The 27326-nt window shown below is 44.0% G+C and overlaps 3 protein-coding genes across 5 annotated transcripts; 2 read left to right on the top strand and 1 right to left on the bottom strand.

Moving 5' to 3' along the window:
* Positions 1–1495: 1495 nt before the first annotated feature.
* Positions 1496–7778, top strand: LOC110528872 (sentrin-specific protease 2). Of its 2 annotated transcripts, none has more exons than XM_021611040.3 (16): positions 1496–2018; positions 2383–2444; positions 2524–2633; positions 2798–2867; positions 3020–3101; positions 3211–3391; positions 3490–3596; positions 3690–3775; positions 3861–3988; positions 4091–4213; positions 4328–4459; positions 4588–4794; positions 5727–5806; positions 5935–6019; positions 6167–6262; positions 6353–7778. In XM_021611040.3, the coding sequence occupies exons 1-16, from the start codon at positions 1867–1869 to the stop codon at positions 6431–6433; spliced, it is 1782 nt and encodes a 593-aa protein (XP_021466715.2). In that variant the 5' UTR covers positions 1496–1866; the 3' UTR covers positions 6434–7778. The 2 variants fall into 2 exon arrangements, with proteins under 2 accessions (XP_021466715.2, XP_021466716.2); XM_021611041.3 differs by having other exon boundaries at positions 1506–2018; positions 4094–4213.
* A 176-nt stretch (positions 7779–7954) lies between these two features.
* Positions 7955–13641, top strand: LOC110528860 (uncharacterized). The gene is made up of 7 exons (XM_021611019.3): positions 7955–9398; positions 9548–9747; positions 10027–10306; positions 10435–10553; positions 10730–10777; positions 10869–10958; positions 11111–13641. Exons 1-7 carry the CDS (start codon positions 8571–8573, stop codon positions 13146–13148), a joined length of 3603 nt encoding a protein of 1200 aa, XP_021466694.2. The 5' UTR covers positions 7955–8570; the 3' UTR covers positions 13149–13641.
* Positions 13642–17866: 4225 nt separating this feature from the next.
* On the bottom strand, positions 17867–26670 carry LOC110528893 (transformer-2 protein homolog beta). Of its 2 annotated transcripts, XM_090240279.1 has the most exons (9): positions 26498–26655; positions 21608–21918; positions 20829–20974; positions 20002–20161; positions 19710–19898; positions 19469–19584; positions 19175–19366; positions 19007–19080; positions 17867–18896 (listed from the first exon to the last, which is right to left on the bottom strand). In XM_090240279.1, the coding sequence occupies exons 4-9, from the start codon at positions 20032–20034 to the stop codon at positions 18886–18888; spliced, it is 615 nt and encodes a 204-aa protein (XP_090096405.1). In that variant the 5' UTR covers positions 20035–20161; positions 20829–20974; positions 21608–21918; positions 26498–26655; the 3' UTR covers positions 17867–18885. The 2 variants fall into 2 exon arrangements, with proteins under 2 accessions (XP_090096405.1, XP_036838693.1); XM_036982798.2 differs by lacking the exon at positions 21608–21918 and having other exon boundaries at positions 26498–26670.
* Positions 26671–27326: the final 656 nt, after the last annotated feature.

The following is a 27326-nucleotide window of genomic DNA, read 5'->3' as shown; positions in this document are numbered from 1 at the left end:
GTGACCAACAGATGAATATCTGTATTCCCAGTCATGTGAAATCCATAGATGAGGGCCTAATGAATGTATTTCAATTGACTGGTTTCCTTATATGAACAGTAACTTGGTAAAATCTTTTGAAAGTGTTGCATGTTGCGTTTATATTTTTGTTCAGTGTATGATTTCTTTCTTTCACCATATCTTGAGAAAATGCCAATGTGTTATCTTCGACACTGTTTTGCTAGCAGACAGTGTTTAAACCACATCAAATATGGTTCCAAAACGTACTGAAGTCTTCTCAGAAACGTGTTTCATCAGCTTTTCATTTTCTTAAACCCGGTCAAATTGATGCCATTTGGAGACTTTGCACAGGACCAACCATTCCCCCCCTTGTTTTGTTATTGTGTTCTCCTCGTGTTCCTAAACAAAACCCGCCCACTTCGGCAACAAGCTGAAAATCGTGTTCTGTCCTTTTGAAACGACCGGAGATGCAATTGGCGCGCAAGCCACGGATGCGCGTCCAAGGGCCTCAGAGGCGGAGCAACCATATTTCGATCCCCGGCCGCGGCATACAAAGCGCCACACTACATGCAGGCCGATCTAGGCAACAATCGTTAATTAGTTGAGGTCCAACCAATAGGCTTCTTAAATTGTACATACAATTTATATACTAATTTCTATCCAAAGTTAGCATCATCTGTATCAGTTCATTCTATCCAGAACTTGAATTCGAGATGAGGAACCATATTATAAATGGTGTTAATCCTTTTGTTTTTCGGGCCTGTCTCAAAAATTCCTGGGGAGAATTTAGCTTGAGTATCCAGTGTCACTTCCGACACTGCTTCGAGTGCTTTAGATACTATTGCCCTTGAGTAGAATCTGTCTCCCATCCATGTCTGACTTGTCTGCATGTTTTACAGGGTTGACTCTGCCTGAGGAGTCGCCGTGTCACCAAAATCAAACACACATGTATTTGTGGGTCTCCGGGTCCCTTCTTTAGTCGGGAAAGCAGCGTTTGGTTACAACCGTACTTTAATGGTGTTAACTAGATTAATGCATTCATCCTATCGATGTAAGACATTAGTCTGGCGATCACTACTGTATTTAGTCTTCTCGGGCAACAAGTTATGACAGAAGAGACGCTGCATGTATAACTATAGTTGACAAACAAATGGCCACACCAAATGTTGGAAATTATAATATGCCTACCAAATGTCGGAAATTATAATATGCCCTACCAAATGTCGGAAATTATAAACATACATTTGTGTAAATTATGGGTGAAACTAGCCAGTAGGCTTTACAGTTCAGTACAGAGTATCAGCAAAATAAATTGTTATAGTGGCTCGAACTGCGCAGGTAGCCTAGTTTTTGAAGTGATTTGTTTGACAATCCAACCGATCACACAACACCCATGATATGCAAAACAGAGCCCTAGCAGGCCTTTTCACGGGCTAAGATGTTTTACATGCCACAGTACCAGTCTAATTCCGCGTTCAAATACTAGTCGGAACTAGAAAACTCCGAAATGTTCGCTAACTGGTTGTATTTTTACAAGTGCCGATGTCAACCGCTTAGCAAGTCATACATTTCAGAGTTTCCTAGTGGCAAGTAGTACGGGAAAGCGGAATAAGATTAGCATATCCAAGTAGACCGTACGAGGAAGTCTGACGTTTTCCCCCTACGGTTTACGGTCTTCACGTTTGTGTACATTCACTTCAGTCATTTCAACACGAAGCTAAATGCTAGGCTAACTGTTCTAGATAGAAGGCGAATGGTGGTTTGGCGCAGGTAGAACATTTGTGCCCACTGAGCTTGTATTTTAAACCGCAGATAGTCCTGGCCCGACCGTACGAGGAAGTTTCCATTCTCTCGTATCTGTCTGTGATGTACGGATGGGTAGTTGACGGACTATCGTCGCTCTTCGAGCCTATAACCGGGCAAAAACATTCCGGTTGGCCTGGTTTGAACGTTGGCGGGGAGATAGACTCGCAACGGCTGGATAGCAACGCCAGGCCAACCAAAAGGAACTACCAGAGGTCGGTGACTGGCACATGTACTGTCTTTGGTGCTAGTGTGCTCTGTGTAGCTGTTTATGTAACGCGTTAGTAAGCTGGCTGGCAAACGCTAGCCAGTCAACTAGCTAACAGCTAGTTTAACATTTAACATTTAAAACCTTGTCACCCAAGCTCGCTAACCTAGCTAGCTAATTATTAGCAACAATTGTCATTCATTCCAGTTGGTGTTAGCTGCTTCAAAAATAAATAAGGCGAGCTAACTCTTTCCTCGCGCCACTTACCAGACATTAGCTTACTATTTCCTAACGTACCAAATAATAAGGTACTGTAGCTAACAAATGTAACTTTACTACCTGGCTAGTTACTTGTTTACATTCTGTTACAGCGTTCATGTTTCAGAAAATGTTAGCCAGAGTGAACCAGTGGCGATCAAGAGACGAAGAAAAGGTATGGTAACCTATTACCAATAACTTTTAGCCATTGTTCTTATAATTAATGTGTGTTGTACTCTCTCATATTGTCATAGACATCGTTAGTTTTGTGAAGAAGACTGTAGCAGGGGTGGCTGGGCTGCTGAGACTGAGGAACCCACTGTCTCCTGCCAGTGAGAGAAACGGAAGGTACACAGCAAGCCAGGTATGAATGTGTACCAGTGGTGCGTTCTAGTACCGTACACAACACACCCATAAACCACTGCTCTGACTGAAAGACACATACCAGTACATAAACGTTAAAATGTTTGTGCAATAGCTGCACAATATTCACATCTGACTATGTCCTAAATCACTCCTATTATGTAGGGCCCCGTGGGCCTGATGGGAATAGATGAACTCCACACCTCATGGATGAGCAGCTCTGATTGGAAAATGGGTGAGTAACGAGGGCTCTGATTGTTTGATCGATAAGGAAGGAGGACAGCTGTGTTGTACATTACAACATCATGGTATATAATATGTGTAACAGCAGAGGGGACAGGTCAAGTGGTTGCTTCAACCTGTTTATCCCTCTTTCCTTGTCTCCAGAGAAACCAACGGTAGGAGGACAGAGGGAGAGAGGGGGGCTGGGCCTCCTCCAGGGAGCCTCTCCCCCTCTGAGGAAACACACGTAGGTATCTTCTGTCTACTGCGTACTTTCAGTTCTGGGGCTTTAACATAAAGGTTCTACATGTGTGGGATGTTCCTCCTGTAAGTGTTGTTCTCGGTCTTGTTTTCAGTGGCTTAGTGCTGGGTCCAGGGAACCCAGACAGAGGGAGAGATGCAGACAAGCCCCAGAGATGCTCCCTCCAGCTCCTTCCCAGTCGGCCTACCCAAGGGGTGGGGGTTGGGACAAGACCCCCCAGCTCAGACCTGCCCACCCCTAACCGCTCTCACAGACAGTGCTTGGCAGTGGAGGAGGTGAGTTTGAAATGAAAATCAACCCTGTGATTGATCCTGGTTTTTATTAAATGCCACGCCAGGTATGTCAGTAGTTGTCAGGTTTGTTCTGTTTCCAGGCTCTGAAGGAGAGTGATAAGGAACACTACAGACGGCTACTGGAGATGGTGTCCGATAAATACAGCAAGAGCCAACCGCTGCCCTTCACCCGCACCAAACCCCAGGGGTGAGTGGTGATGGAGAGTGTGAGATTATAGTTTTAATTCGTGGTTCCGTTAGCTAGCTTTTACAAATCTCTGTTTTCTTCGTTTCCTCACAGGGCAACATTTACACAGGATGGACATAGAATGGCCATTTTGGGAAGAACCTATGAGTCTGTGACCCCAAAGACAGGACCCTTCAGAGGTAGACTACTATCACAGCCTCTCTCACCCCTCTTCTCATGTATTGGAAGCTGTTGTCCTAGGCTAATGTTTTCTCCTATCTGCAGCCAACCCCAGTGTGTATATGTGGAGAGATACATCCTCAGCCAAACAAACCAGAGACATGAGAGGAGAGTTGTGTCTCAGTAAGCCTCTCAGCGCAGCTGTGGATACACAACCTGCCAGCAATGCAACGGTAGGACACACACTTATGAACTGTAGTAAGGATGCTAGGAAGAGTCATAAGGCTGCTATGAAGCATCATAAGATTGTTAAAAAAAAGTCTCTCTCCCTCCAGCAGAAGCAGCCAGAGCTGGATCTTTCTGCAGAGGTAGCAGCAAGACTCAACCTGGTGGACAGAGAGACGCCAACACACACTGACACACTCAACAGCACTGAGGAGCTCCCCAGGTTCAGCAAGGTGAGTGTTCTTTTTCCCTGTAATGGTATGTCTGTAGTGTGTTGACATATGAGTGTAGGTATTCTATCGGTCTGTTTTCATTCTGTTTATTTCAAACTGTGTGTGTGTGTGTAGGAGATGGCTGTGGAGGTGAGTTGTGCCCTGTCTCAGAGGGATCCTAACCTGGTCCTGAGCTCAGCCTTCAAGCTATGCATCACACAGAGAGACCTGGCTTCCCTACAGGAAGGGAGCTGGCTCAATGATGAGGTGTGTATGGTTGTTGGCTGTTAAGTTTGAGGTTGTTGGTGTGTGTGTGTGTTAGTGAGGGTGTGCATGCTTGTGAGAGAAAGAGAAGGATAGATGTGTGTCTAACAAAATAACTCTCTGTGTCTCAGGTGATTAACTTCTACCTGTCCCTAGTGATGACTCGTAGCAGTAGTGCAGGGCAAGGGCTGAAGGTCTACTCCTTCAGTACATTCTTCTTCCCCAAACTACATGGAGGGGGGCACGCCGCCGTGAAGCGATGGACCAAAGCTGTGGACCTCTTCCAGTATGACATCATCCTGGTTCCGCTGCACCTGGGAGTCCACTGGTCACTGGCTGTAAATCTCCCCAGATTGACGGGGCTTCATTCACTTTAGAATAGTGGTCACCAACCGGTCGATCACCAAACATTTCTGCACTTGATTCGGCAGCCCTAGTGCTGAGAAGGCTGTGTTCACATTTTGAACCATTTAATGTGTTTGAAGGTAGATCTCCGCTTACTGGGTAGGCCCATAGAGCAAATCAAGTGCACCCCTATAGGCAATGTTGCCTCTGAGCTGCACGCTGAAATATCAGCCTGCGCAGAGAAGCACGAGATTGAACTTCCCTCAACTTTCTAGAGTTTACACTATCAACGTTTCCCTTTACTGTAGGAATTGTGATTGAATCAATGCAATACTAGCCACTTTCAATGCAACATACTGAAATAAAACTACCTATGCAAGTGATTTTGTTGTAGGCAGAACGCGTCGTAGGAGGATTCTATTGCATTGACACGCACGACTCCGCCCATACTCTACACACACTGGTGCGGCATAACCAATCAGCAATGCAGCAGGCCTATTTGCAAATAGACCATTGCCATATATGGATCTGTGCCATTCACTTTGAACTGGACTGTGTTTACAGCATGAGAGGTCGTGAGTAGATCCGCTTGTTTTGAAGCAAACGTTTGAAATGTCTGAAAAACATTGGCAGAGCAATTCAAGCATAGCCAATATGCAGTGATGGTGTGTTGGGCCTATAGCCTACTTTAGCACAACCCTCATTGCTACATAATTGTTTTTAGTTGGTTAATGTTGCATAGGCTAATGTTTTTTTAAGTCATGTTAAAAATAAAACAAATCTGAGCGGTAGATCTTGTCTTGCATTTTGACTCAAAGTGATCGTGATTCAAAAAAGGTTGGTGACCACTGCTTTAGAAAGTCCACTGGTCCTTCTCTGTGGTCATTTGTGGACCTGTGGACTTTATTTCCCTTTCCCTATCTAGGTGATAAACTTTAACTCCAGGACCGTGAGGTCCTATGACTCTATGGGACAGAGACATGACGACATCTGCAGCCTCTTACTGTGAGTCCTCAGTCCCCTCCCAGTAATCATTTGGTTTGACAAAAGTACCTGTAAACTGATGACCATCTTTTTTGTCATTTCATTCTGTAATCCTGTTACATGTATTTGGTTCGTCCAACCCTGTCCAGGCTGTACCTGAGAGAGGAGCACAAGGCCAGGAAGGACCAAGATCTGGACACGTGCAAGTGGACAGTGGGCAGCTTGAGGGCCAGTGTAAATTACCCAGACAGAAATGCATATCTAATCATCTTTGTTCTTATTTTGTCTTGAATGTATACAGTGTGTCTAGGGCTGTCAGAAATAGCATCCGTTCTCTAGTGATTTGCTTTTCACCAGGATCCCTTGTGCGTGTGTGTGTAGGAGATCCCTCAGCAGAAGAATGGCAGTGACTGTGGAGTGTTTGCCTGTAAATATGCTGACTACATCGCCCAGGGGTGGCCTCTCACCTTCCGACAGGTACATAGGCCGTCGTAGGCTATCATACTCACTCGGTGTACACTCGTACAATCTCTTTTTCACTCACTCACTGTCTCTCACTCTCCTCAGTGTCACATGCCGCTCTTCAGGAAACTGATGATCTGGGAGATTCTCAACCAGAGGCTTCTGGAGGACTACACAACTACATAAAAAGAAATTACAGCTGCAAAACAACCATTACAACAGAAATGATAACAAACAACGACAACAGGCATGACTACTACACAGCCTCCAAACTACAACAGGAAGGACAACTACAGCGAACAGCTAAGCACAAAAGCAATAAATACAAATAAAGGACATAAAGGACCAAAGCTATGGACCACAGTATGACCGCTTACCCTCTATCAGTGGGTAGAAGTGCAGTCCTGGTAGTGAAGACAGGGTGGGTGTTCTCCGAAGCATAGAGGTTACAAAGGAATGGTTTGGAATTGATTGTGTGTTCAGATACAGCCTGAAGTGCCTTGGACTCCAGAGAGCGTCTCTGTCATACTTCTAGAAAACACTAAATGGGGAATCAGTTAGACACTTGAAAATCCCTTCTGTCGTTGATGCGAACTTAAATTTAAAACAAGCTTTCTGTGTGAAACCAGAGTGTTTGTTAATGTTGTGTGTGTATATTTATATATAATGTCTATATTAGTTACTTTATTTTTATGACTAGTAGAAAGTGGAGTGACAACTGAGGCATATGTTATGAGTGTTATTGAATGTCTTAATTTATGGTTGAATCATCATTGAAGGCAGACGAGTGCTGCATGTGTGTGTACTATATTTATGTAAATAGATATTTTTTTGACTGAAAAGTTTGTGTGTAGCTGAGTTTAGCTGCTTTAATTTTGTCTGGACTGGAAGAGAGACCGGAGTGTGAGGTGCGCCATCTCAAGCAGAGCAGGACACCATCTTAATCCCTCACCACCACTAACAGATATGGACAAATCATTTAAATCCTAAATGTGTAACAATAGTTTATTTATTTGATGCGGAAGGCTTTTCTTTTATGGCATGTATATAATTTAATCCAGCAGTAACAGCATCCGTGTAGACGTTTTTGCCATGAACTTTATAGCAGTTCTATTGGATTGTATGTGTTTTCGTTTAAAGGCATGTAGAGAATAATTTCTAATGAGTCTGTACTGCTTTAGCTTGGGTCTGCCTCTGAAATTGCTCCCTATGACTCAAAGTGGTGCACTATATAGGGTTCCATTTCCAATAGGCCCTTGGCCATAAAACTGTATGTGCTTTAGCTTACACTCCTGTGGTGTTCAGTGTGATGGTAACCCTGTAGCTAACATGTATGGGACGGCAAAGGAAGCTGAGTTGGCTAAAGCGCGTACAGATCTGGGACCAGGCTAGTACTGCTTATGCACGGGTCATTACACTGCGTATTACATTGCGCGCATTTCTGCTACAATTATTCATGTGTGTGCATAGAGCCGTGCTGACAACCTCAGTCATATTTTTGTATGCAATAAAGGTCAGAAGGAAAGAAATGGATCAGCTTGTGTTATTGACTAATCACTGTCAAATTTAAATTATGAGTGAATGGCATGTAATGTTTTGGTGTGTGTGTGTATATATATATCCTTTGTTTATGGAGGATGTATACAAGAGCTATGTTTCATTATACTCCAAGCCTAAAGGTGGCAGTATTGTGACTGGGCGTCTAGTCAACCATTTTTTTTTTGTAGGAAGGAGAAGCCCAGCGCATGCGTGACTGCACAAAAACGGACCATCGAAACACATTGACTTCTACGCTATATTACTTTCAAGAGTTATCCTACCTAAAGTAGTTTGAAATGTAATGTATTTGCCTTAATCTATGTTTAATATACCTTATAAAAGGCCGTATTTGTGTGATCGCTAGTGCAAATTCGTTGTTCTTCTGTGGTACTGTAGATTGTTGGCAATATTTCGCATGTAGCTGGCGGGAAGTGAAAATGTTATCATATATCTCCCTTTACGATATTTTCATCAATTAGCCACTGGAAGGTGTTTTTTTTTAGCCAGGGCGTTCCGCACTTAATGTTTTTGAAAATCACGGTCGATTAATGTGAGGAAAGTACTTACACCGGGGCTTTTTCTGGATGGTAGCGTCCCACTGGAAGGATCCGCTGTGAGTCTGCTATGTTTCTCAAACCATACATACATTTTATCTGGTCCCCCACAGGAGAATTGTATGTTTAACAATTGCAATGTGAGTTTTATTAATAGGTTATCAGTCCTCGATTAACAACCATCAGCTCCTTTTTTGACCCCTTTGAAGCGCTCTGACATTTCCACCACAATGTCTCAGTCAGAGACGTGTTGCATTTGTGGGGTGAGGTTTGTGAGGGGGCCCAAGGGTTACAACAGGAGGAAAGTCACCACGCTGACCAGCCCCAAGACCTTCCAGCTAGTCTTTGACATCACTCCTGATGACTCCTCCTTCCTCTGCTGGGTCTGTCTTGGTGTGCTCAGAAGGAAAACCAAGCAGGATGGGAAGCTTTGGACTTGGTCAGATTTGCCAACAAAAGTTGGCAGACCTCGAAAGCCCCGTGCCGAAATACCAAGCTCATCCACAACTTTACCAAATCTAACTCCAATTATAACCAACCCATCCTCTTTATCCATAGAAGAGGAGTGCATTGCTTCTAAAAAAAACAAACGGAGGACAGTTCGTCAGTGGGACGGGGAAAAATGGACCACCTTGACTTCTTGTTCCCCAGAATCCCATTCAACAACCATCAGACGACCTCCAACGCCCATAGCCCCAACCACACACTCTTCAACACCATCAAAACAAGTCAATTCCTCAGCATTATCAAGTCAAACTTCAAATCAGATCAGTTCCTTGTTCTCCTTTGGAGAGCGGACAACAAAAAGACATCCGAAGGCGCCCCAATCTACAACACACTCCACACTCCCGTCTCCGGTCCCCGTTGACGAAGGTATAAGGCCCAAGAAGAAGAAGCTCCCTTTCTCCAAGACTAAGCAGAGCTATGGGTTTGGACCTCATGCCAAGGCCCTGTATTACATGAACAGCCACCAGCACCTGAAGGCCTTCAGGTCCTTGATGAAGACCAAAGCTAGGGAAGCCATGACCCTTTTCCTCGCCGAGGTCATCGCCCAGGAGGTAATTGTTGTTTTAACATAATTCATTTAAAGAATGTATTTGTTTATAGGCTACCTGCAGTTTATGGCTCATCAGGTGTGAGTGTGTCGTTGTTGACGATAGATGTGTTTGGCAAAGAAATGTATGTGTCCATCTGTCTGATTTACCAGAGTAAGGTATTGATGAAGGACCAACGTGGGCCGTTGCGTCAGCCGCTGACTGAGGCGAGTGTGAGTGGGTTTTCCTGGGACACGGTTCTAGCGTGGGGGGAAGAAAAGGCCCCTATAACCCTGGCCTGTCTTAGGGCCATGTTCCCCAAACCCAACACCATCAGGACACAGGTTATGATGGGAGCAAGGAAAACGAAACGGTGAGATGATCAAAGTATTCCAGATGATCAAAGTATTCCAGATGATCAAAGTATTCCAGATGATCAAAGTATTTGTATTGTATGGGGGTCACAACAATTAACTGGCTTTTAGTAAAATATTTACATTTAAAATTCTGTTTTGTACTTGAACTCAACCCTGGAAAATGCAGGGAAAACCGGGGTTCCACAGGGCTGATTTATGTGACTGCTGTTCATTATTGACTTACTCTCTGTGTGCATGAAAGGTTATAACATGTTCTCCGTTGATATCTTTTGAAGCCCGAGGACAGAAGAGGAGGCAGGTGATGTCGTCAGCCAGAGGGCGGGGCTTATCTTGGCCATCGTCCTCTACACCTCCATGCATAAGTGCAACTTCATCCAGGCCTCTCTGGGGGTCGAGTTCTGGAAACAGGGGTGTCCTCTCAGCGTGTTCAAAGCCCTCAGTGCCCTGGGGGTGTGTCCCAGTGCTGCCTCCACCAGGAGACACGCAGAGAGGCTGATAACCGGCTTTGATCCACCTCAGCAGGACCGGACAGAGGGGGTGGAGGAGGAGCCTGGGGTAAGTTTTACTCCCTCAGGAGAAAAAGTGTTCTGTTTGTTTACTTATGTATGTATTAAATGAGCTTTGAAAATAATTTCCCCTTGATTTGTTCTGGTGTGGTTCTAATTAATTTGTGGTCCCTGCAGGATTCCTTTTGTAGATCTGAGGATGAGAGTCAGACTCTGAGTTGTTCTGAAGAGTATCCCAGTTCCTCCCCAACCCACTCTCTGAATTGGTTCTCAGACCAATCCCACTCCAGAGACGGGTAAGAACTATTTCCTGGAGGGAGGGGTTTCTAGTAGTGTAGTTGCTAAAAATTAGCTGTCCGTAGCTACACTTTTGGTAACCACAAAGTCTGTCCATAAAACTACCTCGCACAGAAAGGTGGGATTAACTGGAGGTAATTTTGTTATTCTCATCTATTTATCTATGTGCGCTCAGGTCCTCGTCCGATCGGAGTTCCAGACCTGACTCCAGATCTCGCTCCAGGTGAGAGTCTGTGTTTTTGATGTGTTTGTGTTTGATGATGATCCCTATCTCCTTGTGCTCCCTGACCTTTGCCCTCTTGTGTTCACTGCAGGAGCGACGACTACCAAGGCCCCACTCAGAGGCCTGACTCCCGGGAGTACCAGAATCTGATCAAAGAACATGGTTACCACAAAGTCCAGAAGTAAGTTATAGAGAAGTGATCCTCTACGGAGCTGTAGCAATCAAACTGAATTTTGGTTGAGGACCTGTGTATATAGGTTCACTTCAACCACTTGCTCTTATCTCAAGGCACAAACCTACTAGTATCTTCCTGTCCCTCTCATGCCTTCACAGACCTACATTGAGTCGATGGACGAAGAACAGTGAGGACAAAAGGGAGGCAAAGGAAAAACCTGTTCAAAATCTCAAGAGAAGGAAGATGACGAAAAAGAAACCTGCTCAATCGCCTCCAGTAGTAAACGCAACTGGCGCGCACCGTTCAGACACGGAGACTTCTCAAGTAAGTAAGGTAAACATGGAAATCGTTGAATCGTCTCAAGTAGACAACACACACATGGAACCCGTTCAACTCAGCGATACAAACAAGAAACCTGCTCATATAAGTGAGACAAATGTACAACTTGCTCAAATGTCTGAAATGAGCGAGACAAACATGGAACAAATTAAAATGCCCAAAAGAGGCAGGCCAAGGAAGGAACTTGCTCAAATGTCTGTCATGAGCGAGACAGTCATGGAACAAATGAAGATTCCTAAAAGAGGCAGGCCAAGGAAGGAACTTGCTCAAATGTCTGTAATGAGCGAGACAAACATGGAACAAATGATAATGCCCAAAAGAGGCAGACCAAGGAAGGAACTTGTTCAAGTAAGTAAAACAAACATAGAACACACTCAAACTCCACAAATAACAGACACACACTTGGAACCTGTTCACAAGCTCAGAAGTCCAAGGAAGAAACCTGTCCAAACGCCCCAGGTAACTGATACACAACACAAACCCATTCAAGTAACCAATACAGATATTAAACTTGCTGAGACAAACAAAGAATCAGTTGTACAGGCCAAGAATGGGAGGCCAAAGAAGGGATTTGTTCAAATTCCACAATTAACCGACACTTGCATGGAACCCATTCCGGTAAGTGAGGTAAACGCGGACACCACTTTAATGCCCAGTAACATGAGATCAAGGAAGAGACCCAGACGAGTTCCCCAAGTATCCGGCACAAACCAGGAATTAACTCAAATGCCCAAAATAACCAAAATGAACAAGGAATCCTGCAAAATGCTTCAGAAAATGGACACACGCATGGCACCTGCTGTAACATCTAAAAGAGGGCGGACAAGGAAGGGACCAATTGAAATGTCTCAAGAAACCGACTTACACACAGAAGCCGGTCTAATGCCTCAAGCTGGTGAAATGAATCAGCAACTTATCGAAGGACTGGAAATAAATAAAGAACCCGCTGAACCCCAAAATCTCACTGGAAAGGCTAAAGTAAATCAGAGAAATAAAGTACCTGCAAAGACACCTGAAACACTAGATCAAATGGAATTAATTCCAAAGCGCAGAGGCAGGCCAAGGAAAGAACTTGCTCAAGTGATCAACACAAGCAAGGAAACCCCTTCAATGCATAAAATAAGCAAAACGGGCAAAGAACCTGCTCTTACACGGGAGATAAAAATTATTGTCAATAGGATGGAAAGCTGTAGTGCAGCTGAAATGCCCCAAATACGTGAGATGAACAATGAACCTGTTCAAGTAAGTGCGGAAAACTTTGAACCTGTTCAAAGACTGAGTGGGAAGTCAATGGAGGGACTCGTTCAAATGCCCCAAGTAAGCTGCACGGACATGGAACCTGGTAAGTTAGGCAGGACCATCATGGAAACCACTTCAACTGCAAAAAGGACTGACAAAGAATCCGTTCAAAGGCCTCAAGCAAACGAAACAAAAGCAGAACTTGCTCAAACGTCTCAGATAATGGAAACGATAAAGGAACACATTCAAATAACCAACACAGACAAGGAAACCGCTTCCGTGCCCAAAAGAAGCTGCACAGACATGGAACTTGCTAAAAGGTACAAAATGAGTGACTTTCAGACCCGGGTAATAAGAATAGTTGACACTAGGATGAGGGCAAACAAAGAATCTGTTTCAATTCCTCAAGTACACGACCCAAACCAGGACCCTGAACCTGCTGCAACACCTGAAATAAGTGACACAAACAAACAATCCACGCGAGTGATCAGAATAGTTGTTAACAGGAGGATACCGGCAGACATATGTAGTCACACCCGGAAAAGCCTGGAGTGCCTGGCTGAGGTAGCAGCCAAATGTGCTCCATTAGATGTTAAATCTGCCGAAGAAGATGGATAGGTAGGTAGACGCATGTTACTTATCATTATAAGAAACTTCACAACATGACGTCTCAGGAAAGAAAATACAAATTGTGAAAGGGTATAACCCTAACCTGAGGGGTGGGGAATAGTCTGCCTCGTCTTCTGTATTCGTTTTACTGTAATTGTACATACCAGGCCTTTGTTTTAGCAATTGTCTTCTCCACCTTGTTCATTTAATATGTACATAATCCCAGAAACCTTCGTGTTTTTGTCAGTGTCCACTGTGGATTTAATGTTAATCTTATCCCATTTTGTATTTAGTTGTTCTGATTGTACTTCTGTGGTTGTTGACAATGTAATAAAAATGTATATGTTTTGTACAAAGGGAATTACTGCAGTCTTAGTATCCATGCTCATTTCAGGGTATTTGTTTTCATTACAAATGTCATTTGACTAAAAGCAGACTGTAAACCAAAACAGATTTGCCCACCAATCTTTAAGATGGAAAATAAATTGATATGAAACAACCACAGCGTTTATCTTGACTCAAGGCTTTTCCTTTCATACAGTTTTTGATGTATACATTCTTGCAATAATATCCTGTGGTAATACTTGTGATAATTTTGTGTATATTACTGTTGTCTCGTGTAAAAATGACGCTCACAGAATAAACAGTACAATTGTATACATGGATACCAATGCTTCATAATAAAACATATTTGAAACTAGAAAAACAACCACAGTGAGATTCAAGCCTCAGGCATCAATCAACAACATTAGAACCAGTGGCCAGTGGTCCATATCCCTGGAGCTAGTCCACGGCGCCATCAAGGGTAGGGGCAACCTTGGTTTTTTTCACATATTTAAAGCTGTTCAATCAGTTAGTCATTTCGAATTTTGTTAGGTTAGAAATGTGATAAGTGAAGTGTATATTGGGTAAGGTTGGAAAAGCAACAGTTGAAATCCAGAAGGTAAATGTTGACCTTTTGGTTGCACACATCCAGATGATGCTGCGTACCATTTTGGGCAATGACGCTGTAGGTGTGATCTAGGTGTAAAAGCCTTTCCTAATATTTGACTCAGACCCTCGATCACACCTACAGCAGCATCAATCAATCCAATGTATTTATAAAGCCCTTTTTACATCGGACAATTTCACAAAACCCAGCCTAAAACCCCAAACAGCAAGCACCGTGGCTAGCAAAAACTCACTAGAAAGGCAGGAACCTAGGAAGAAACCTAGAGAGGAACCAGGCTCTGAGGGGTGGCCATTCCTCTTCTGGCTATGCAGGGTAGAGATTATAACAGTACGTGGCCAAGATGTTCAAACGTTCATATATGACCAGTAGGGTCAAATAATAATAATTACAGTGGTTGTAGAGGGTACAACTGGTCAGGACCTCGGGAGTAAATGTCAGTTGGCTTTTCATAGCCGATAATTCAGAGTTTGAGACAGCAGGTGAGGTAGAGAGAGAGAGAGTCAAAAACAGCAGGTCCGTAACAAGGTAGCACATCCGGTGAACAGGTCAGGGTTTCATAGCCGCAGGCAGAACAGTTGAAACTGGAGCAGCAGCACGACCAGGTGGACTGGGGACAGCAAGGAGTCATCAGGCCAGGTAGTCCTAGGGCTCAGATCCTCAGAGAGAATTAGAGGGACCATACTTAAATTCACACAGGACACCGGATAAGACAGTAGAAATACTCCAGATATAACAGACTGACCTTAGCCCCCCGACATATAAACTATTGCAGCATAAATACTGGAGGCTGAGACAGGAGGGGTTGGGAGACACTGTGGCCCCGTCCAACGATACCCCCGGACAGGGCTAACCAGGCAGGATATAACCCCACCCACTTTGCCAAGCCCCAGCCCCCACACCACTGAAGGGATATCAACAAACCACCAACTTACTATTCTGAGACAAGGCCGAGTATAGCTTACGAAGATCTCCCCCACAGCACGAACCTGAGGGTGGCGCCAACCCAGACAAGAAGATCAGGTCAGATCTCACACCTCGTAGGGATGGCATGGAAGAGCACCAGTAAACCAGTGACTCAGCCCCCATAATAGGGTTAGAGGCAGAGAATTCCAGTGGAGAGAGGGGAACCCGCCAGGCAGAGAGACTCACATGGGTAGGCAGACCATTCCATAAAAATGGAGCTCTATAGGAGAAAGCCCTGCCTCCAGCTGTTGGTTTAGACATTCTAGGGACATTAAGGAGGCCTGCGTCTTGTGACCGTAGCGCACGTGTAGGTATGTACGGCAGGACCAAATCGGAAAGATAGGTCAAGGAGCAAGCCCACGTAATGCTTTGTAGGTTAGTAGTAAAACCTTCATCTCTTGTTCAGATATCGGTAAGTGGACTGGAGGCAGGGCATGAAAGGGATAACGAATCCAGTTGTTTGTGTCATCCGTTTCGGGAAAGTACCTGCGTAATTGCGCACCCAACTCACTCGTGTGCTTCACTATATGACATTTGACATAGTCCGTAAGCTTGAGTTCATTTACACACAAAAAAAAGTCATACAATGATGGAAAGACCTGTGTGTTGTCCTTGTTAATGCAGACAGAGAAGAGCTCCAACTTCTTAATCAAAGCCTGAATTTTGTCCCGCACATTGAATATAGTTGCGAAAAGTTGCTGTAATTCAGATCATTCAAGGGAGGAAAAACATCACCCAGATAGGAGTCGTGTGAGAAACTCGTCATCACGCAAGCGGCCAGACAAGTGAAAACTTTAAACTAGTCTCTCAATAAAAAAAAATGTTCAATACTTCTCCCCTTGATAACCAGCGCACTTCTGTAAGATGTAAAAGCGTTACATGGTTGCTGCACATATCATTGCACAGTGCAGAAAATACACAAGAGTTCAGGGGCCTTGCTTTAACAAAGTTAACCATTTACACTAGTGTCCAAAACATCTTTCAAGCTGTCAGGCAGCAAGAGCCTCTCCGTGGATGCTGCAGTGTACCCAAAGTGGCGTCGGGAGCAACTGCTTGCACGTGCGTTACCACTCGACTATGTCTACCTGTCGTGGCTTTTGCGCCATCAGTACAGATACCAACATGAGCAGCAGCTACGTGTAGCTACATAGTGGAATTCCCGTGAGAGTAACGGTTAATGTGATTGGATGTTAATTATTTGACTAGGCTACCTGTATTTGACATTGTGTTATTTCGCTGAACACTAGATGGTTTAATTTTATTTTTGGCAGTGAAACAAGGCTACTCAGGCGAGAGAAAAAAAACTCACCCAAATGTATAGCCCCGTTGGAAAATATTAAATGGACTGTTTGAAAATGTAAATCACATTTTTATTTGGCGTACCCTCGACAGCATTGGGGGTACGCGTACCCCAGTTGGGAATACCTCATCTAGGTTAAATTGAGTTCCTCAGCTAGGTGGTTAGGTGGAGGGAGTCTGGAAGGGCATCTAGGAATCTTTGGGTTGTCCGAGAATTTCTAGCACGGTTTTTGATGATCCTTGGTTGGAGTCTGAGCAGATTATTTGTTGCAATGCAAATATAATAAAATGGTGGTCCGATAGTCCAGGATTATGAGAAAAAACATTAAGATCCACAATATTTATTCCACGGGACAAAACTATGTCCAGAGTATGACTGTGGCAGTGAGTAGGTCCAGAGACATGTTGGACAAAACCCACTGAGTCGATGATGGCTCCGAAAGCCTTTTGGAGTGGGTCTGTGGACTTTTCCATGTGAAAATTAAAGTCACCAAAAATTTGAATATTATCTGCTATGACTACAAGGTCCGATAGGAATTCAGGGAACTCAGTGAGGAACGCGGTATACGGCCCAGGACGCCTGTAAACAGTAGCTATAAAAAGTGATCGAGTAGTCTGCATAGATTTCATGACTAGAAGCTCAAAAGCTGAAAACGAAGTAAAAAAAAAACATTTTTTTTGGGGGGGGGGGGGTATTGTAAATGTCAGCAACACCTCCACCTTTGCGGGATGCACAGGGGAAATGGTCACTAGTGTAACCAGGAGAGGCCTCATTTAACACAGTAAATGAATCAGGCTTAAATCATGTTTCAGTCAGGCCAATCACATCAAGATTATGATTGATTAGTTCATTAACTATAACTGCCTTGGAAGTGAGGGATCTAACATTAAGTAGCCCTATTTTGAGATGTATCACGATCTCTTTCTATAATGACAGGAATGGAGGTCTTTATTCCAGTGAGATTGCTAAGGCGAACACCTCCATGTTTAGTTTTGCCCAACCTAAATCGAGGCACAGACAGTCTCAATAGGGATAGCTGAACAGACCACACTGACCATGCTTGTGGCAGACTCCACTAAGCTGGCAGGCTGGCTAACAGCCTGCTGCCTGGCCTGCACTCTCTCATTGTGGAGCAAGAGAAGTTAGAACCCTGTCTATCTTCATAGATAAGATGAGAGCACCCCTCCAGCTAGGATGGAGTTTGGCACTCCTCAACAGGCCAGGCTTGATCCTGGCTTGGGCCAATTATCTACAAATTATATATTTTGGGAGGGGCAGAAAACAGTTTTCAACCAGCGATTGAGTGTGTGATCTGTCGGTATGATCGAGGCATAAGCTCCACCCCACTGATAATTGTGCTAGAAAACAGATAGGCCGGGATTCAAGGCGTTACACAAAAAAGCAGTAAGGTTTACCAATTCCTATAGCCTTACATATTCCTCACAGAATGTTCACCAGTTTGCAACACACTAAGTACAGGAGAAATGAAGAAAGTATTGACGGACAAAAAAATTGAAAAGATGCAGTTTTATTGCTTGGAATACTGCAGACTTAAAATCATGGTACACCCATACACACAGCACTGAACTAGGGTAGAGCTTCTAGCTCTTGGCTCTTCTCCCAAACATACAGCAGGAAGAAGTTACCCCCTAACCACTGATAAAGGGTGAGATTTTTTTTATCAACCTAAAGGTTAAGGTTAGAATTGGGGGTAAGGTAATCAGATCCTAGAGCTGCATTTACCTTGGGCCCTCTCCCCTAGAGCCTATCGTGCACTAAATATCACTGTACTTCAACACATCTACCCATTAAAAAGGAGCCTGGTGATACAAAATACAGATCAGATGGATTAAACAGGGTTCTCCCCAAAGAATGTAAGAGGGGGCGCTGCGCCACCTTGTGGTCTGGCAGCGCCACTATATAAAAAAACAACCCCACCAAAATTTGCTAAAGATTGCAGGAAATGGGAATTACAGGTGTTCCGCTGTACTCAGCAGCACCACCGTCTTTAAAAATCCTGGGGAGAACCCTGGATTAACGAATCAACAGCTTCTCTCAACACAACTGCAAGATTGACAGAAAGAACAGAAATCCACCAACTGAACATATTTAACTAAAATAAACAAAAAAAATGACTGTTTATCAAGTTCACAATTACATCCTTTACCATTTCCCTAACTTCCACAAATATGCACCCCACATCCATCCCCCCTGGCCCTAAACCCCCCTCGGCCCTAAACCCCACATCCACCCCCACCCCCCCCTAAACACCACATCCCCCCCCCCCCCCCCCGGCCCTACACCCCACATCCACATCCACCCCCCCCTGGCCCTAAACCCCACATCCACCCTGGCCCTAAACCCCACATCCACCCCCCCCCCCGGCCCTAAACCCCACATCCACCCCCCCCCTGGCCCTAAACCCCACATCCACTGGCCCTAAACCCACATCCACCCCCCCTGGCCCTAAACCCACATCCACCCCCCTGGCCCTAACAAAAAGTATAATCTTGCTCCTCTTCTCCCTCTGCTCAGTAGTGGCCTGTGGAGACAGGAGGGAGACATTTAGACATTGAGGCCCAACCACCGAGTCACTAGAATATTAGCCGTCAAGTTAACCATGTTAAGCGGTGCTAAGTCTGGTTGACTTACGTGGGGAGTAAGACCGCGAGCGGGAGCGAGACCGGTAGGCCCCTCGGCTGTAGTACGGAGACGGAGACCTGCGTCTGGAGAGACAACACACAATAAGCATCCACCAACCAACTGCCACAGACCTGCTTAGCAACCACTAAACTATAAGATCCAGGCCAGGTGTCTCACCTGTAGGACCTGTAGCACTCTCGGTCGTCATAGCGATCGTAGCCACGGTCGTAGCCTCTGTCGTAACCACGGTCACCGCCGCGGTCGTAATCTTTCGAGCTACGGCGAGATGAGCTTGAGCTGGGGCCGCCACTTCCTCCTCCTCCTCCTCCACCACCTCCTCCGCTGCTGCTGCTGCCGCCGCCGCCACCACTGGAAAACACACACGGTTAGAGGATTCATTGAATGTACAACGTGTGTGTGCATCACGTGGGCCATCCCAGATGCGTGAGTCTAAGAGAGACGGTCACTCACTATGTGGGTCGTCCCATGTATATCCCAGGAGTGGGAGTGTGTGGTCGTTTAGTGATGGAGAAATCGACCCTGATCCTCCGCCCATCCAACTCCATTCCATTAGCCCTCTCCTTAGCCTGAAACAGAGAGGGAGGGTGGAGGAGAGGGACAAAGACATTTATGCTCACTCCATGCTCACTCAAAAGTTCTGATTCTTCTTTGTTCTTCCCCTGCAATAACCCCTCCCTGCCTGCCTTTCTACCTCATTGGCGTCCTCTCGGACTTCGAAGTAGACGAAGGCGAAGCCGCGGGAGCGTCGTGACTGCTGGTCGTAGACGATGCTGACGTCAGCCAGGGGGCCATACTTGGAGAACACGTCTCTCAGGTCTCTCTCTGTGGTGTACAGGCTCAGACCAAACACACCCAGGCAGCAGTTCGGGTCCGGGTTGGCCTATAGAGGAGGATTGTGAGAAGGATAGGGGTTGTGTGTGGGGTTTGCCTAAGAGAGTCTCGTCTCCAGAGGTGTGTGTGTGTGTGTGTGTGTATATACGTACCCGGTTGCCAATGTGCCTGCGGCGGTTGGACATGGGGGAGTGGCTGTGGCTCCGACGACGGCGGTATTCCCCGCTTCGGGAACGGCTACGGGAACGGCGGCGGTGGGAACGGGAGCGAGAGCGGGAATAATGCCTGCGGGAGCTCCTGTGGGAACGAGACCTGAGGAAAATAAAATAAAATACATGTTAAGAACATTTAAAGCAGGGGTTCCAACTGGTGGCTGATTTTATTTGATTTTCCCATGAAATACATCCACAGTTACACCTCCAGTTGACTCAAATGATGCCAATTAGCCTATCAGAAGCTTCTGAAGACATGCCATCATTTTCTGGAATTTTACAAGCTGTTTAAAGACACAGTCAACTTAGTGTGTGTGAACTTCTGACCCACTGGAATTGTGATACAATGAATTATACGTTAAATAATCTGTCTGTAAACAATTATTGGAAAAATTACTTGTGTCATGCACAAAGTAGATGTCCTAACCGACATGCTAAAACTATAGTTTGTTAACATGACATTTGTGAAGTGGTTGAAAAATTAGTTTTAATGACTCAAACCTAAGTGTATGTAAACTTCTGACTTCAACTGTATACGTGATCTTATAGAAATGTATCATCTGTTTGGACTGTTTGCGGTCAATTTGCAGTCTACAAATGATTTGTAATTATGTTCCGGCCCCCCGACCATCCGCTAAAGAAAGAAATCAGCCCACAGCAGAATCTAAACAAGCTCTTTATGTGGACCTGAACAAAAATACACGCTACGCTACCCAGCAGCCCCTAAAAGAGTCACCACAAAACCTCCTTGGAGCTGGGGTTCTTACCTGGACTTGGAGCGGGATCGGGAGTGGGACTTAGACCTGGAGTGTCTGGAGCCATCTTTGGAGCGGGCTGGGGAATGGGCCGGAGAACGGCTGGCAGACTTCCCAGAACCCCTTGGGCTCACACTCCTGGAAGCGGACCGCGAGTCCTGATCGGGCCAGATACACATAAATACAGGTCAGAATCAAAAACAGAAACAGTCAGGATAGAGAGAGAGGAGGTACAGAAGGAACCTCGCTCAAACCTGCTACAGGCCCCTCTTATATTTCAGCTCCAGTAGTTTGAGAAAAAAAATCATAGCATTTCATTAACAACAGGTATTTGTTGTAACTAGATCTGCCTGTTACAGGCGACCAAAGGAAATCATATAGGCTTAAAGTAGGTGTTAATCTAGTTAATCTTAACACAGTTCTATGATGAGCGGATTGTTCTCTTACACTCTAGGCAGCGTAGCAGAGTTTAACCTTGCGTGTTGAGGACTAGGTAATGTGTCTGAGATGGAGGAACAGTTGGCATGCATGCTTAAGAAGTGTTTCTCACGCCATCCCTCAGGGGACCCCACTGTTGCACATTTCCGTTTTAGTACACCTGATTCAATTTGAGACAGAGCTTGAGATTTAGTTGAATCAGGTATACCAATGGTGGAATAGAACAAACAGGTGTAATGACTGGGGGTCCTTGAGGGATGGCTTGGGAAACACTGCTTTAGAAAACAGAAGGAGAGGGAGAGAGAAATAGGATTGTAGTAATAACATAGCAGGCTATAGGGAATTAACCATACCCCCGAACACTTCTCATAACTTCATCACTTCTTTAACTTCATAACTTCAAAACAACCATCTCTTTTCTTCTTTCTTCCGTTTCACACCATTTCTGACTTCATTTTTCTCTCCTCTTCCCCCACTTCCTTCCTCCCATTTGATTTCTGCCATTACATCACTCTACCAGTGGACAGCGTGGCCGCTCGCTTCTGCCAGCTTCATTTTACATTAGCATGCATCAACACCATCAGCTTCATCAAATATGCCCTTTAACAACTTCAAACTTCATATCTGAAACTTCTTCCGCCATTTTGCTTCTTCCCAACTCAACCTTAACGAAAAACAGACAAGGATGATAAAAAGGGTTGATTTTTTTATAAGAGCTACAGAGGTCAAAATGTGCAAAAACCAGACTCGTAAACACTCAAATCAGACTAAATAAGTTGTCTCACCTGAAAAGCATTAAATCAAAGCAATGTTAAGGAAATATGTATATTGATTTCTCTGAAATGCACAACATCAGAATATGATGAATGAAGACTAGAAATGTTATAAAATCATGGTGTTCTTTAATCCTAGTCCGAGGGTCACACAAGGTGTGCAGGCTTTTGTTCCAGCCCAGTACTAGCACATCTGATTCGTCAAGCCCTTGGACCAAGATTGAAGAACTGCTATGGTACATCTGAGCAAGGGTTTAAAGTAAATTAGCTACTCCTTTCAATTCCCCACTCAGTATAACATTTGTTAATGTGTGACTTTAAAGAAAAATGGCTTTTGCAGGACCATTACAGTGCAACTAAATATAGGACTAACAACTTTAGAAAAGAGACAGTACTCTCACATGGGTGGTGCCATGTTGAAGAGCTTGATACATTATAACTGGCTAATGAATGGCTACAGAGTTTACGCCGGATAATGTGATATAACCAAAGATTGTTGGTGTCCATTACCGGGCCTATTGAAGAGGCCCTATACAAACCGTCGCCATAGATTTTTCAACTAACCTGTTCTCTGTGATACTTTTCCCCTGAATCGAGAACAAAGAAGTATCTTTAGAAAGCCTGTTTTGAATTGCCGGCAGCTCTACAAAAACCAGCAAAAACTCAAAAGATAATAAATCCATGTTCTATACCGTGCAAGATGGTTCCTCGCCAGCTTAGCTGGCGCACATCTAGGATTTCCCAGCATCTTTGCAGAAACTAGTAGTTTCTATGCAACACGGCCATGTGTAGAAGTAGATGACAGCGCATTATATAGTGCGACCAAAACAAAGAACTACACACATGCTAAAAGCATATCTCACTCCATACAAAACATGGATTTATAATTTTTCTGAATATGTGTTTTTTGTATAACCACCCACAACTGGCATTTCTAAGATACTTTCTTCGTTCTCGATTCGGTGGAAAAAGTACTGCCAAGAACAGGTCAGTTGAAAAATCTACGGTGGCGGTTTGTATGCACAGGGGCGGCAGGTAACCTAGTGGTTAAAGCATTGGACTTGTAACCCGAAAGGTTGCAAGATCGAATCCCCGAGCTGACAAGGTAAAAATCTGTCTTTCTGCCCCTGAACAAGGCAGTTAACCCACTGTTCCTATGCCGTCATTGAAAATTAGAATTTGTTCTTAACTGGCTTGCCTAGTTAAATAAAGGTCCAAATAAATCACGCTCCAATAGGGCAGAAGTCCATGTGTTGTTAAGATTCTGGATGGCCATTGGTCAGATTGCTAGCAACAATAAAAAGATGCTGCCATGTGGGGAATCGTAGGTTGTTATTGCTACCATGTCTTGTTTTGACTCATGTCACATCTATGCTAATATGGCTAAAATTCCCTAGCTAACCAACAACTGTAATGATGCATGAGAGACAAGTAAGTGCTCATTGTGCAAATATATTTATGTTTTCAATAAACAGTGGAGATGAAATATAGTTTAGATGTTGTCAACAATCTATAGGCTGGTTTATACTTTGTCTATCAACAAGTCTTTAGACAATTTGAATGCGACAAGTGTCGCTAGTCAAAACACTTAATTTATACTCCGTGGGCATAGCAGCGGGAAGATATATATATATATATTTTTTTTTAATATATACAATTTGCCCTTGCTACAGCGGTCCACTAATACAGTACTAGTAAAGGCCAGTGCACTACTTTTGTGGAAAAAAATCTATATATATATAAAAAGACAAAACGTTTCCATGGTGATTTAATGGGAAATACTTAGAAATAACTATGAAAACTGCCACAGATTGTCTCCGGGAAGGTAGATATTAAAATGAAGTCTTAGCTTTGTAAATTAATAAATATATAGACCCAATTTAGTTTTGTATTCCGCAGATTTCCTTTCAGAAAACCCCATGTTATCACACAGGAACCTGCAGCGACTAGCTAGCTTGTCCGTTGACGTTTGAAGGCAGCGCAGTGAGAGTTCTATTGAGCAGTGACCACTTTTTGACCATGGCCATAACATTCTATTCACTTTAATCATTCAAATTTCTCCTGAGTAAATAGTCTAACTTGTGAATGATATGGTAGAAACAGAGTTTGGACTATTGATGCAATTCTCAATTGAATGCATATCTATTTTATAAACATTGAATAAAATAATTATGGATGTACACCCTAAATAATGAATAAAAATGTGCTTTATTTAAGACATTGACAGCTATGATATGGTCATTATTTGAACTGGCTAGCCAGCTAGCTAGCTAACAAGCTAGAAACTAACAAAAACATTGTTTAGAAAGTTACTTTTAGTTGCTTGGTTTGCTAGATTGAAATATACTGCATTACATTTTTAAAGAGATGGGTTTATGATTGAGTATAGTCTGGCCCAGGAGTTTGAAGGTAAACGGAAAGGCTCTGGAGCAACGAACCGCCCTTGCTGTCTCTGCCTGGCCGGTTCCCCTCTTTTCACTGGCTTACTTGGGCTCTTTCATACCGTCCCTAGGAGGGGTGTGTCACTTTAGTGGGTTGAGTCACTGATGTGATCTTCCTGTCTGGGTTGGCGCCCCCCCAACCCAGACAGTGCCGTGGCAGAGATCTTTGTGGGCTATACTCAGCCTTGTCTCAGGATGGTAAGTTGGTGGTTGAAGATATCCCTCTAGTGGTGTGGGGGCTGTGCTTTGGCAAAGTGGTTGGGGTTATATCCTTCCTGTTTGGCCCTGTCCGGGGGTGTCATCAGATGGGGCCAGTGTCTCCTGACCCCTTCAGCCTCCAGTATTTATGCTGCGGTAGTTTATGTGTCGGGGGGGCTAGGGTCAGTTTGTAATATCTGGAGTACTTCTCCTGTCCTATCCGGTGTCCTGTGTGAATTTAAGTGTGCTCTCTCTAATTCTCTCTTTCTTTCTCTCTCTCAGAGGACCTGAGCCCTAGGACCATGCCTCAGGACTACCTGACATGATGACTCCTTGCTGTCCCCAGTCCACCTGGCCGTGCTGCTGCTCCAGTTTCAACTGTTCTGCCTGTGATTATTATTATTTGACCATGCTGGTCATTTATGAACATTTAAACATCTTGGCCATGTTCTGTTATAATCTCCACCCGGCACAGCCAGAAGAGGACTGGCCACCCACATAGCCTGGTTCCTCTCTCTGTTTCTTCCTAGGTTTTGGCCTTTCTAGGGAGTTTTTCCGAGCCACCGTGCTTCTACACCTGCATTGCTTGCTGTTTGGGGTTTTAGGCTGGGTTTCTGTACAGCATGTACAGATATGTACAGCTGATGTACGAAGGGCTATATAAATACATTTGATTTGTCTAATGGTGTTAAAATACAGCAGTTATGCTATTTTGGACCACCAGGCAGCTATTGTCTTGCAGGGTAGCCTAGTGGTTAGAGCGTTGGACTAGTAACCGAAAGGTTCCAAGTTCATATCCCCGAGCTGACAAGGTACAAATCTGTCGTTCTGCCCCTGAACAGGCAGTTAACCCACTGTTCCTAGGCCGTCATTGAAAATAAGAATTTGTTCTTAACTGACTTGCCTAGTTAAATAAAGGTTTTTAAAAAATGTGATTGCTGTCATGCAGTCTGTTATTTTGCATTTATACTTTTTCATAATGACAAGTTTGATGTCAGACAACAATAGGATGTTAATGATGTCACTGCAACAACTGTCTCCATACATGTCGATAGACATTGGTTGTTTTTCGACAAAAATGACGCGTGCGCAGCTATGTCGATAGACCAACTGTAAACCAGCCTTCAAATTAAGCCAACCCCTTCTATTTCGCTCCATAGCTGCGCACGCGTCAGTTTTGTCGCAAAAACAACCAACCAGTCTATTGGTGTCTATGGGAGACACCCAGTTAAATCGACCGGCACTGACTTTTTCCCCCCCTTATGGTAAACGGCCTGGGTGAACCATCTTCATTTATCCACCATTTTTTGTTATGTCACATTATCTGGCGTACAATCTGTAATTAGCTAAGTGACTGCAGCAGTAAGTGAGGACGAAGTTAAACATTCTAGCCGTAAACCACTTCGCTAGTTAGTTACTAATCTATAGTTAGTTATATATTCCATTCACCTGCAATGATGAGTAAATGTACATTGGTAACTGTTTCTCGACAGCAGTCTCAGTAGACTCGTTAATTCAAAATATAACGTTACTTGATGTGAATTAGCTAACGTTACAACAGCTGCAAACCACTTGGGCTAACATATGCTAGCTTTAAATTACAAAATACACTGAAAAGACATTAAATGTTAACATAAATGAGTAACTGGACATTAAATTAGAAAATATAAACGGTACAAAATCCATACAGTCGATGCAAATCAATGCTATTAACTACATCATGGTCGTGCTAACTAACGTTAGCCGCCTAGCTAGGCAAAATGGCGTCGTTGAGTATGCTCATTTTAGGGCAAGAATAAATCTTCGGTAGTTCGTGGTTGATAATACGCACCCGCTCGCCAAAATCCTTTTCGTTGTCGCTCATTTCTCGTCGATAGAAACTTAAATGATAGATAATTAACTGGTTTATTTAGTTAGCTAATAATGTTATCAAGTGAAGCGAAACACTGCTACTCGCCTCCGTTTCGTTAGAACCGTATTCACTGAGTCAAAAGCGGATGTGACGCTTGTACAACCACAATGAGTAGACGGGAAAGTCTAAACCAGATAGGAAGAGTGGCCCAATTTGGCGGAAAAACGGTCTCCCTCCAACAGGTGGAGTTTTTTTCCTTGTTTCGCCCACCAAACAAGGAGTTTTTGTATGGAGGGCAATGAATGGCTCATTTAAGTTGCTACGAGTGTCCGGGTATAAGCAGGCCACGTGACAGCCCAGCAACTTTGAGAAAAAACACTTTATATCGGATATGGCTATGAATATTCATGTTATAAGGCTAGTAGCATAGAGTGTCCCGACATTGAATACCCGAGATTGACATCAACAACCCTCATCAAATACTCAAAAACGGATTACAATAATGAGATGTCTCCTCTCCACCAATCCAAAGAAAGGCGGGAGCTAGACAGCCCACCGTGCCGCTTTGTGGACAACGACATTGTTAGGGCAGAGAGACGTATATCAGTATATTCATAATCTTTGGTAGGGACGTCCCAAGGATCCCGGATAGCACTAAATGTGTTGATCCAGAGATAAACTATACAAAAATATGTACAATGTTTTTATACAAAATGTTAGTTTTTCCAGCTGTATTAACATGATTGACCCTTCATTAAACGACAAGTGCAATGTTCAGGATGTAATAATGTAAAGTGAACTGATAATC

Source organism: Oncorhynchus mykiss, chromosome 7, assembly GCF_057628025.1.
Source record: "Oncorhynchus mykiss isolate SJ-2025 chromosome 7, ASM5762802v1, whole genome shotgun sequence".
Taxonomy (NCBI): Eukaryota; Metazoa; Chordata; class Actinopteri; order Salmoniformes; family Salmonidae; genus Oncorhynchus; species Oncorhynchus mykiss.
This window is presented reverse-complemented; position numbering and strand designations above follow the sequence as displayed.

What these genes read in the sequence shown, in the direction of transcription:
- LOC110528872 (XM_021611040.3), top strand. Translation starts at nt 1,867, where the DNA reads ATGTACGGATGGGTAGTTGACGGACTATCGTCGCTCTTCGAGCCTATA. An exon ending in GAAGGTACACAGCAAGCCAG is followed by an intron (nt 2,634 to 2,797) that starts GTATGAATGTGT and finishes CCTATTATGTAG; the next exon opens with GGCCCCGTGGGCCTGATGGG. An exon ending in GGCCTCTCACCTTCCGACAG is followed by an intron (nt 6,263 to 6,352) that starts GTACATAGGCCG and finishes CACTCTCCTCAG; the next exon opens with TGTCACATGCCGCTCTTCAG.
- LOC110528860 (XM_021611019.3), top strand. Translation starts at nt 8,571, where the DNA reads ATGTCTCAGTCAGAGACGTGTTGCATTTGTGGGGTGAGGTTTGTGAGG. An exon ending in GGAGCAAGGAAAACGAAACG is followed by an intron (nt 9,748 to 10,026) that starts GTGAGATGATCA and finishes TATCTTTTGAAG; the next exon opens with CCCGAGGACAGAAGAGGAGG. An exon ending in CAATCCCACTCCAGAGACGG is followed by an intron (nt 10,554 to 10,729) that starts GTAAGAACTATT and finishes ATGTGCGCTCAG; the next exon opens with GTCCTCGTCCGATCGGAGTT.
- LOC110528893 (XM_036982798.2), bottom strand. Translation starts at nt 26,530, where the DNA reads ATGAGCGACAACGAAAAGGATTTTGGCGAGCGG. An exon ending in TCCGAGAGGACGCCAATGAG is followed by an intron (nt 19,585 to 19,709) that starts GTAGAAAGGCAG and finishes TCTCTGTTTCAG; the next exon opens with GCTAAGGAGAGGGCTAATGG. An exon ending in TACATGGGACGACCCACATA is followed by an intron (nt 19,367 to 19,468) that starts GTGAGTGACCGT and finishes TGTGTTTTCCAG; the next exon opens with TGGTGGCGGCGGCGGCAGCA.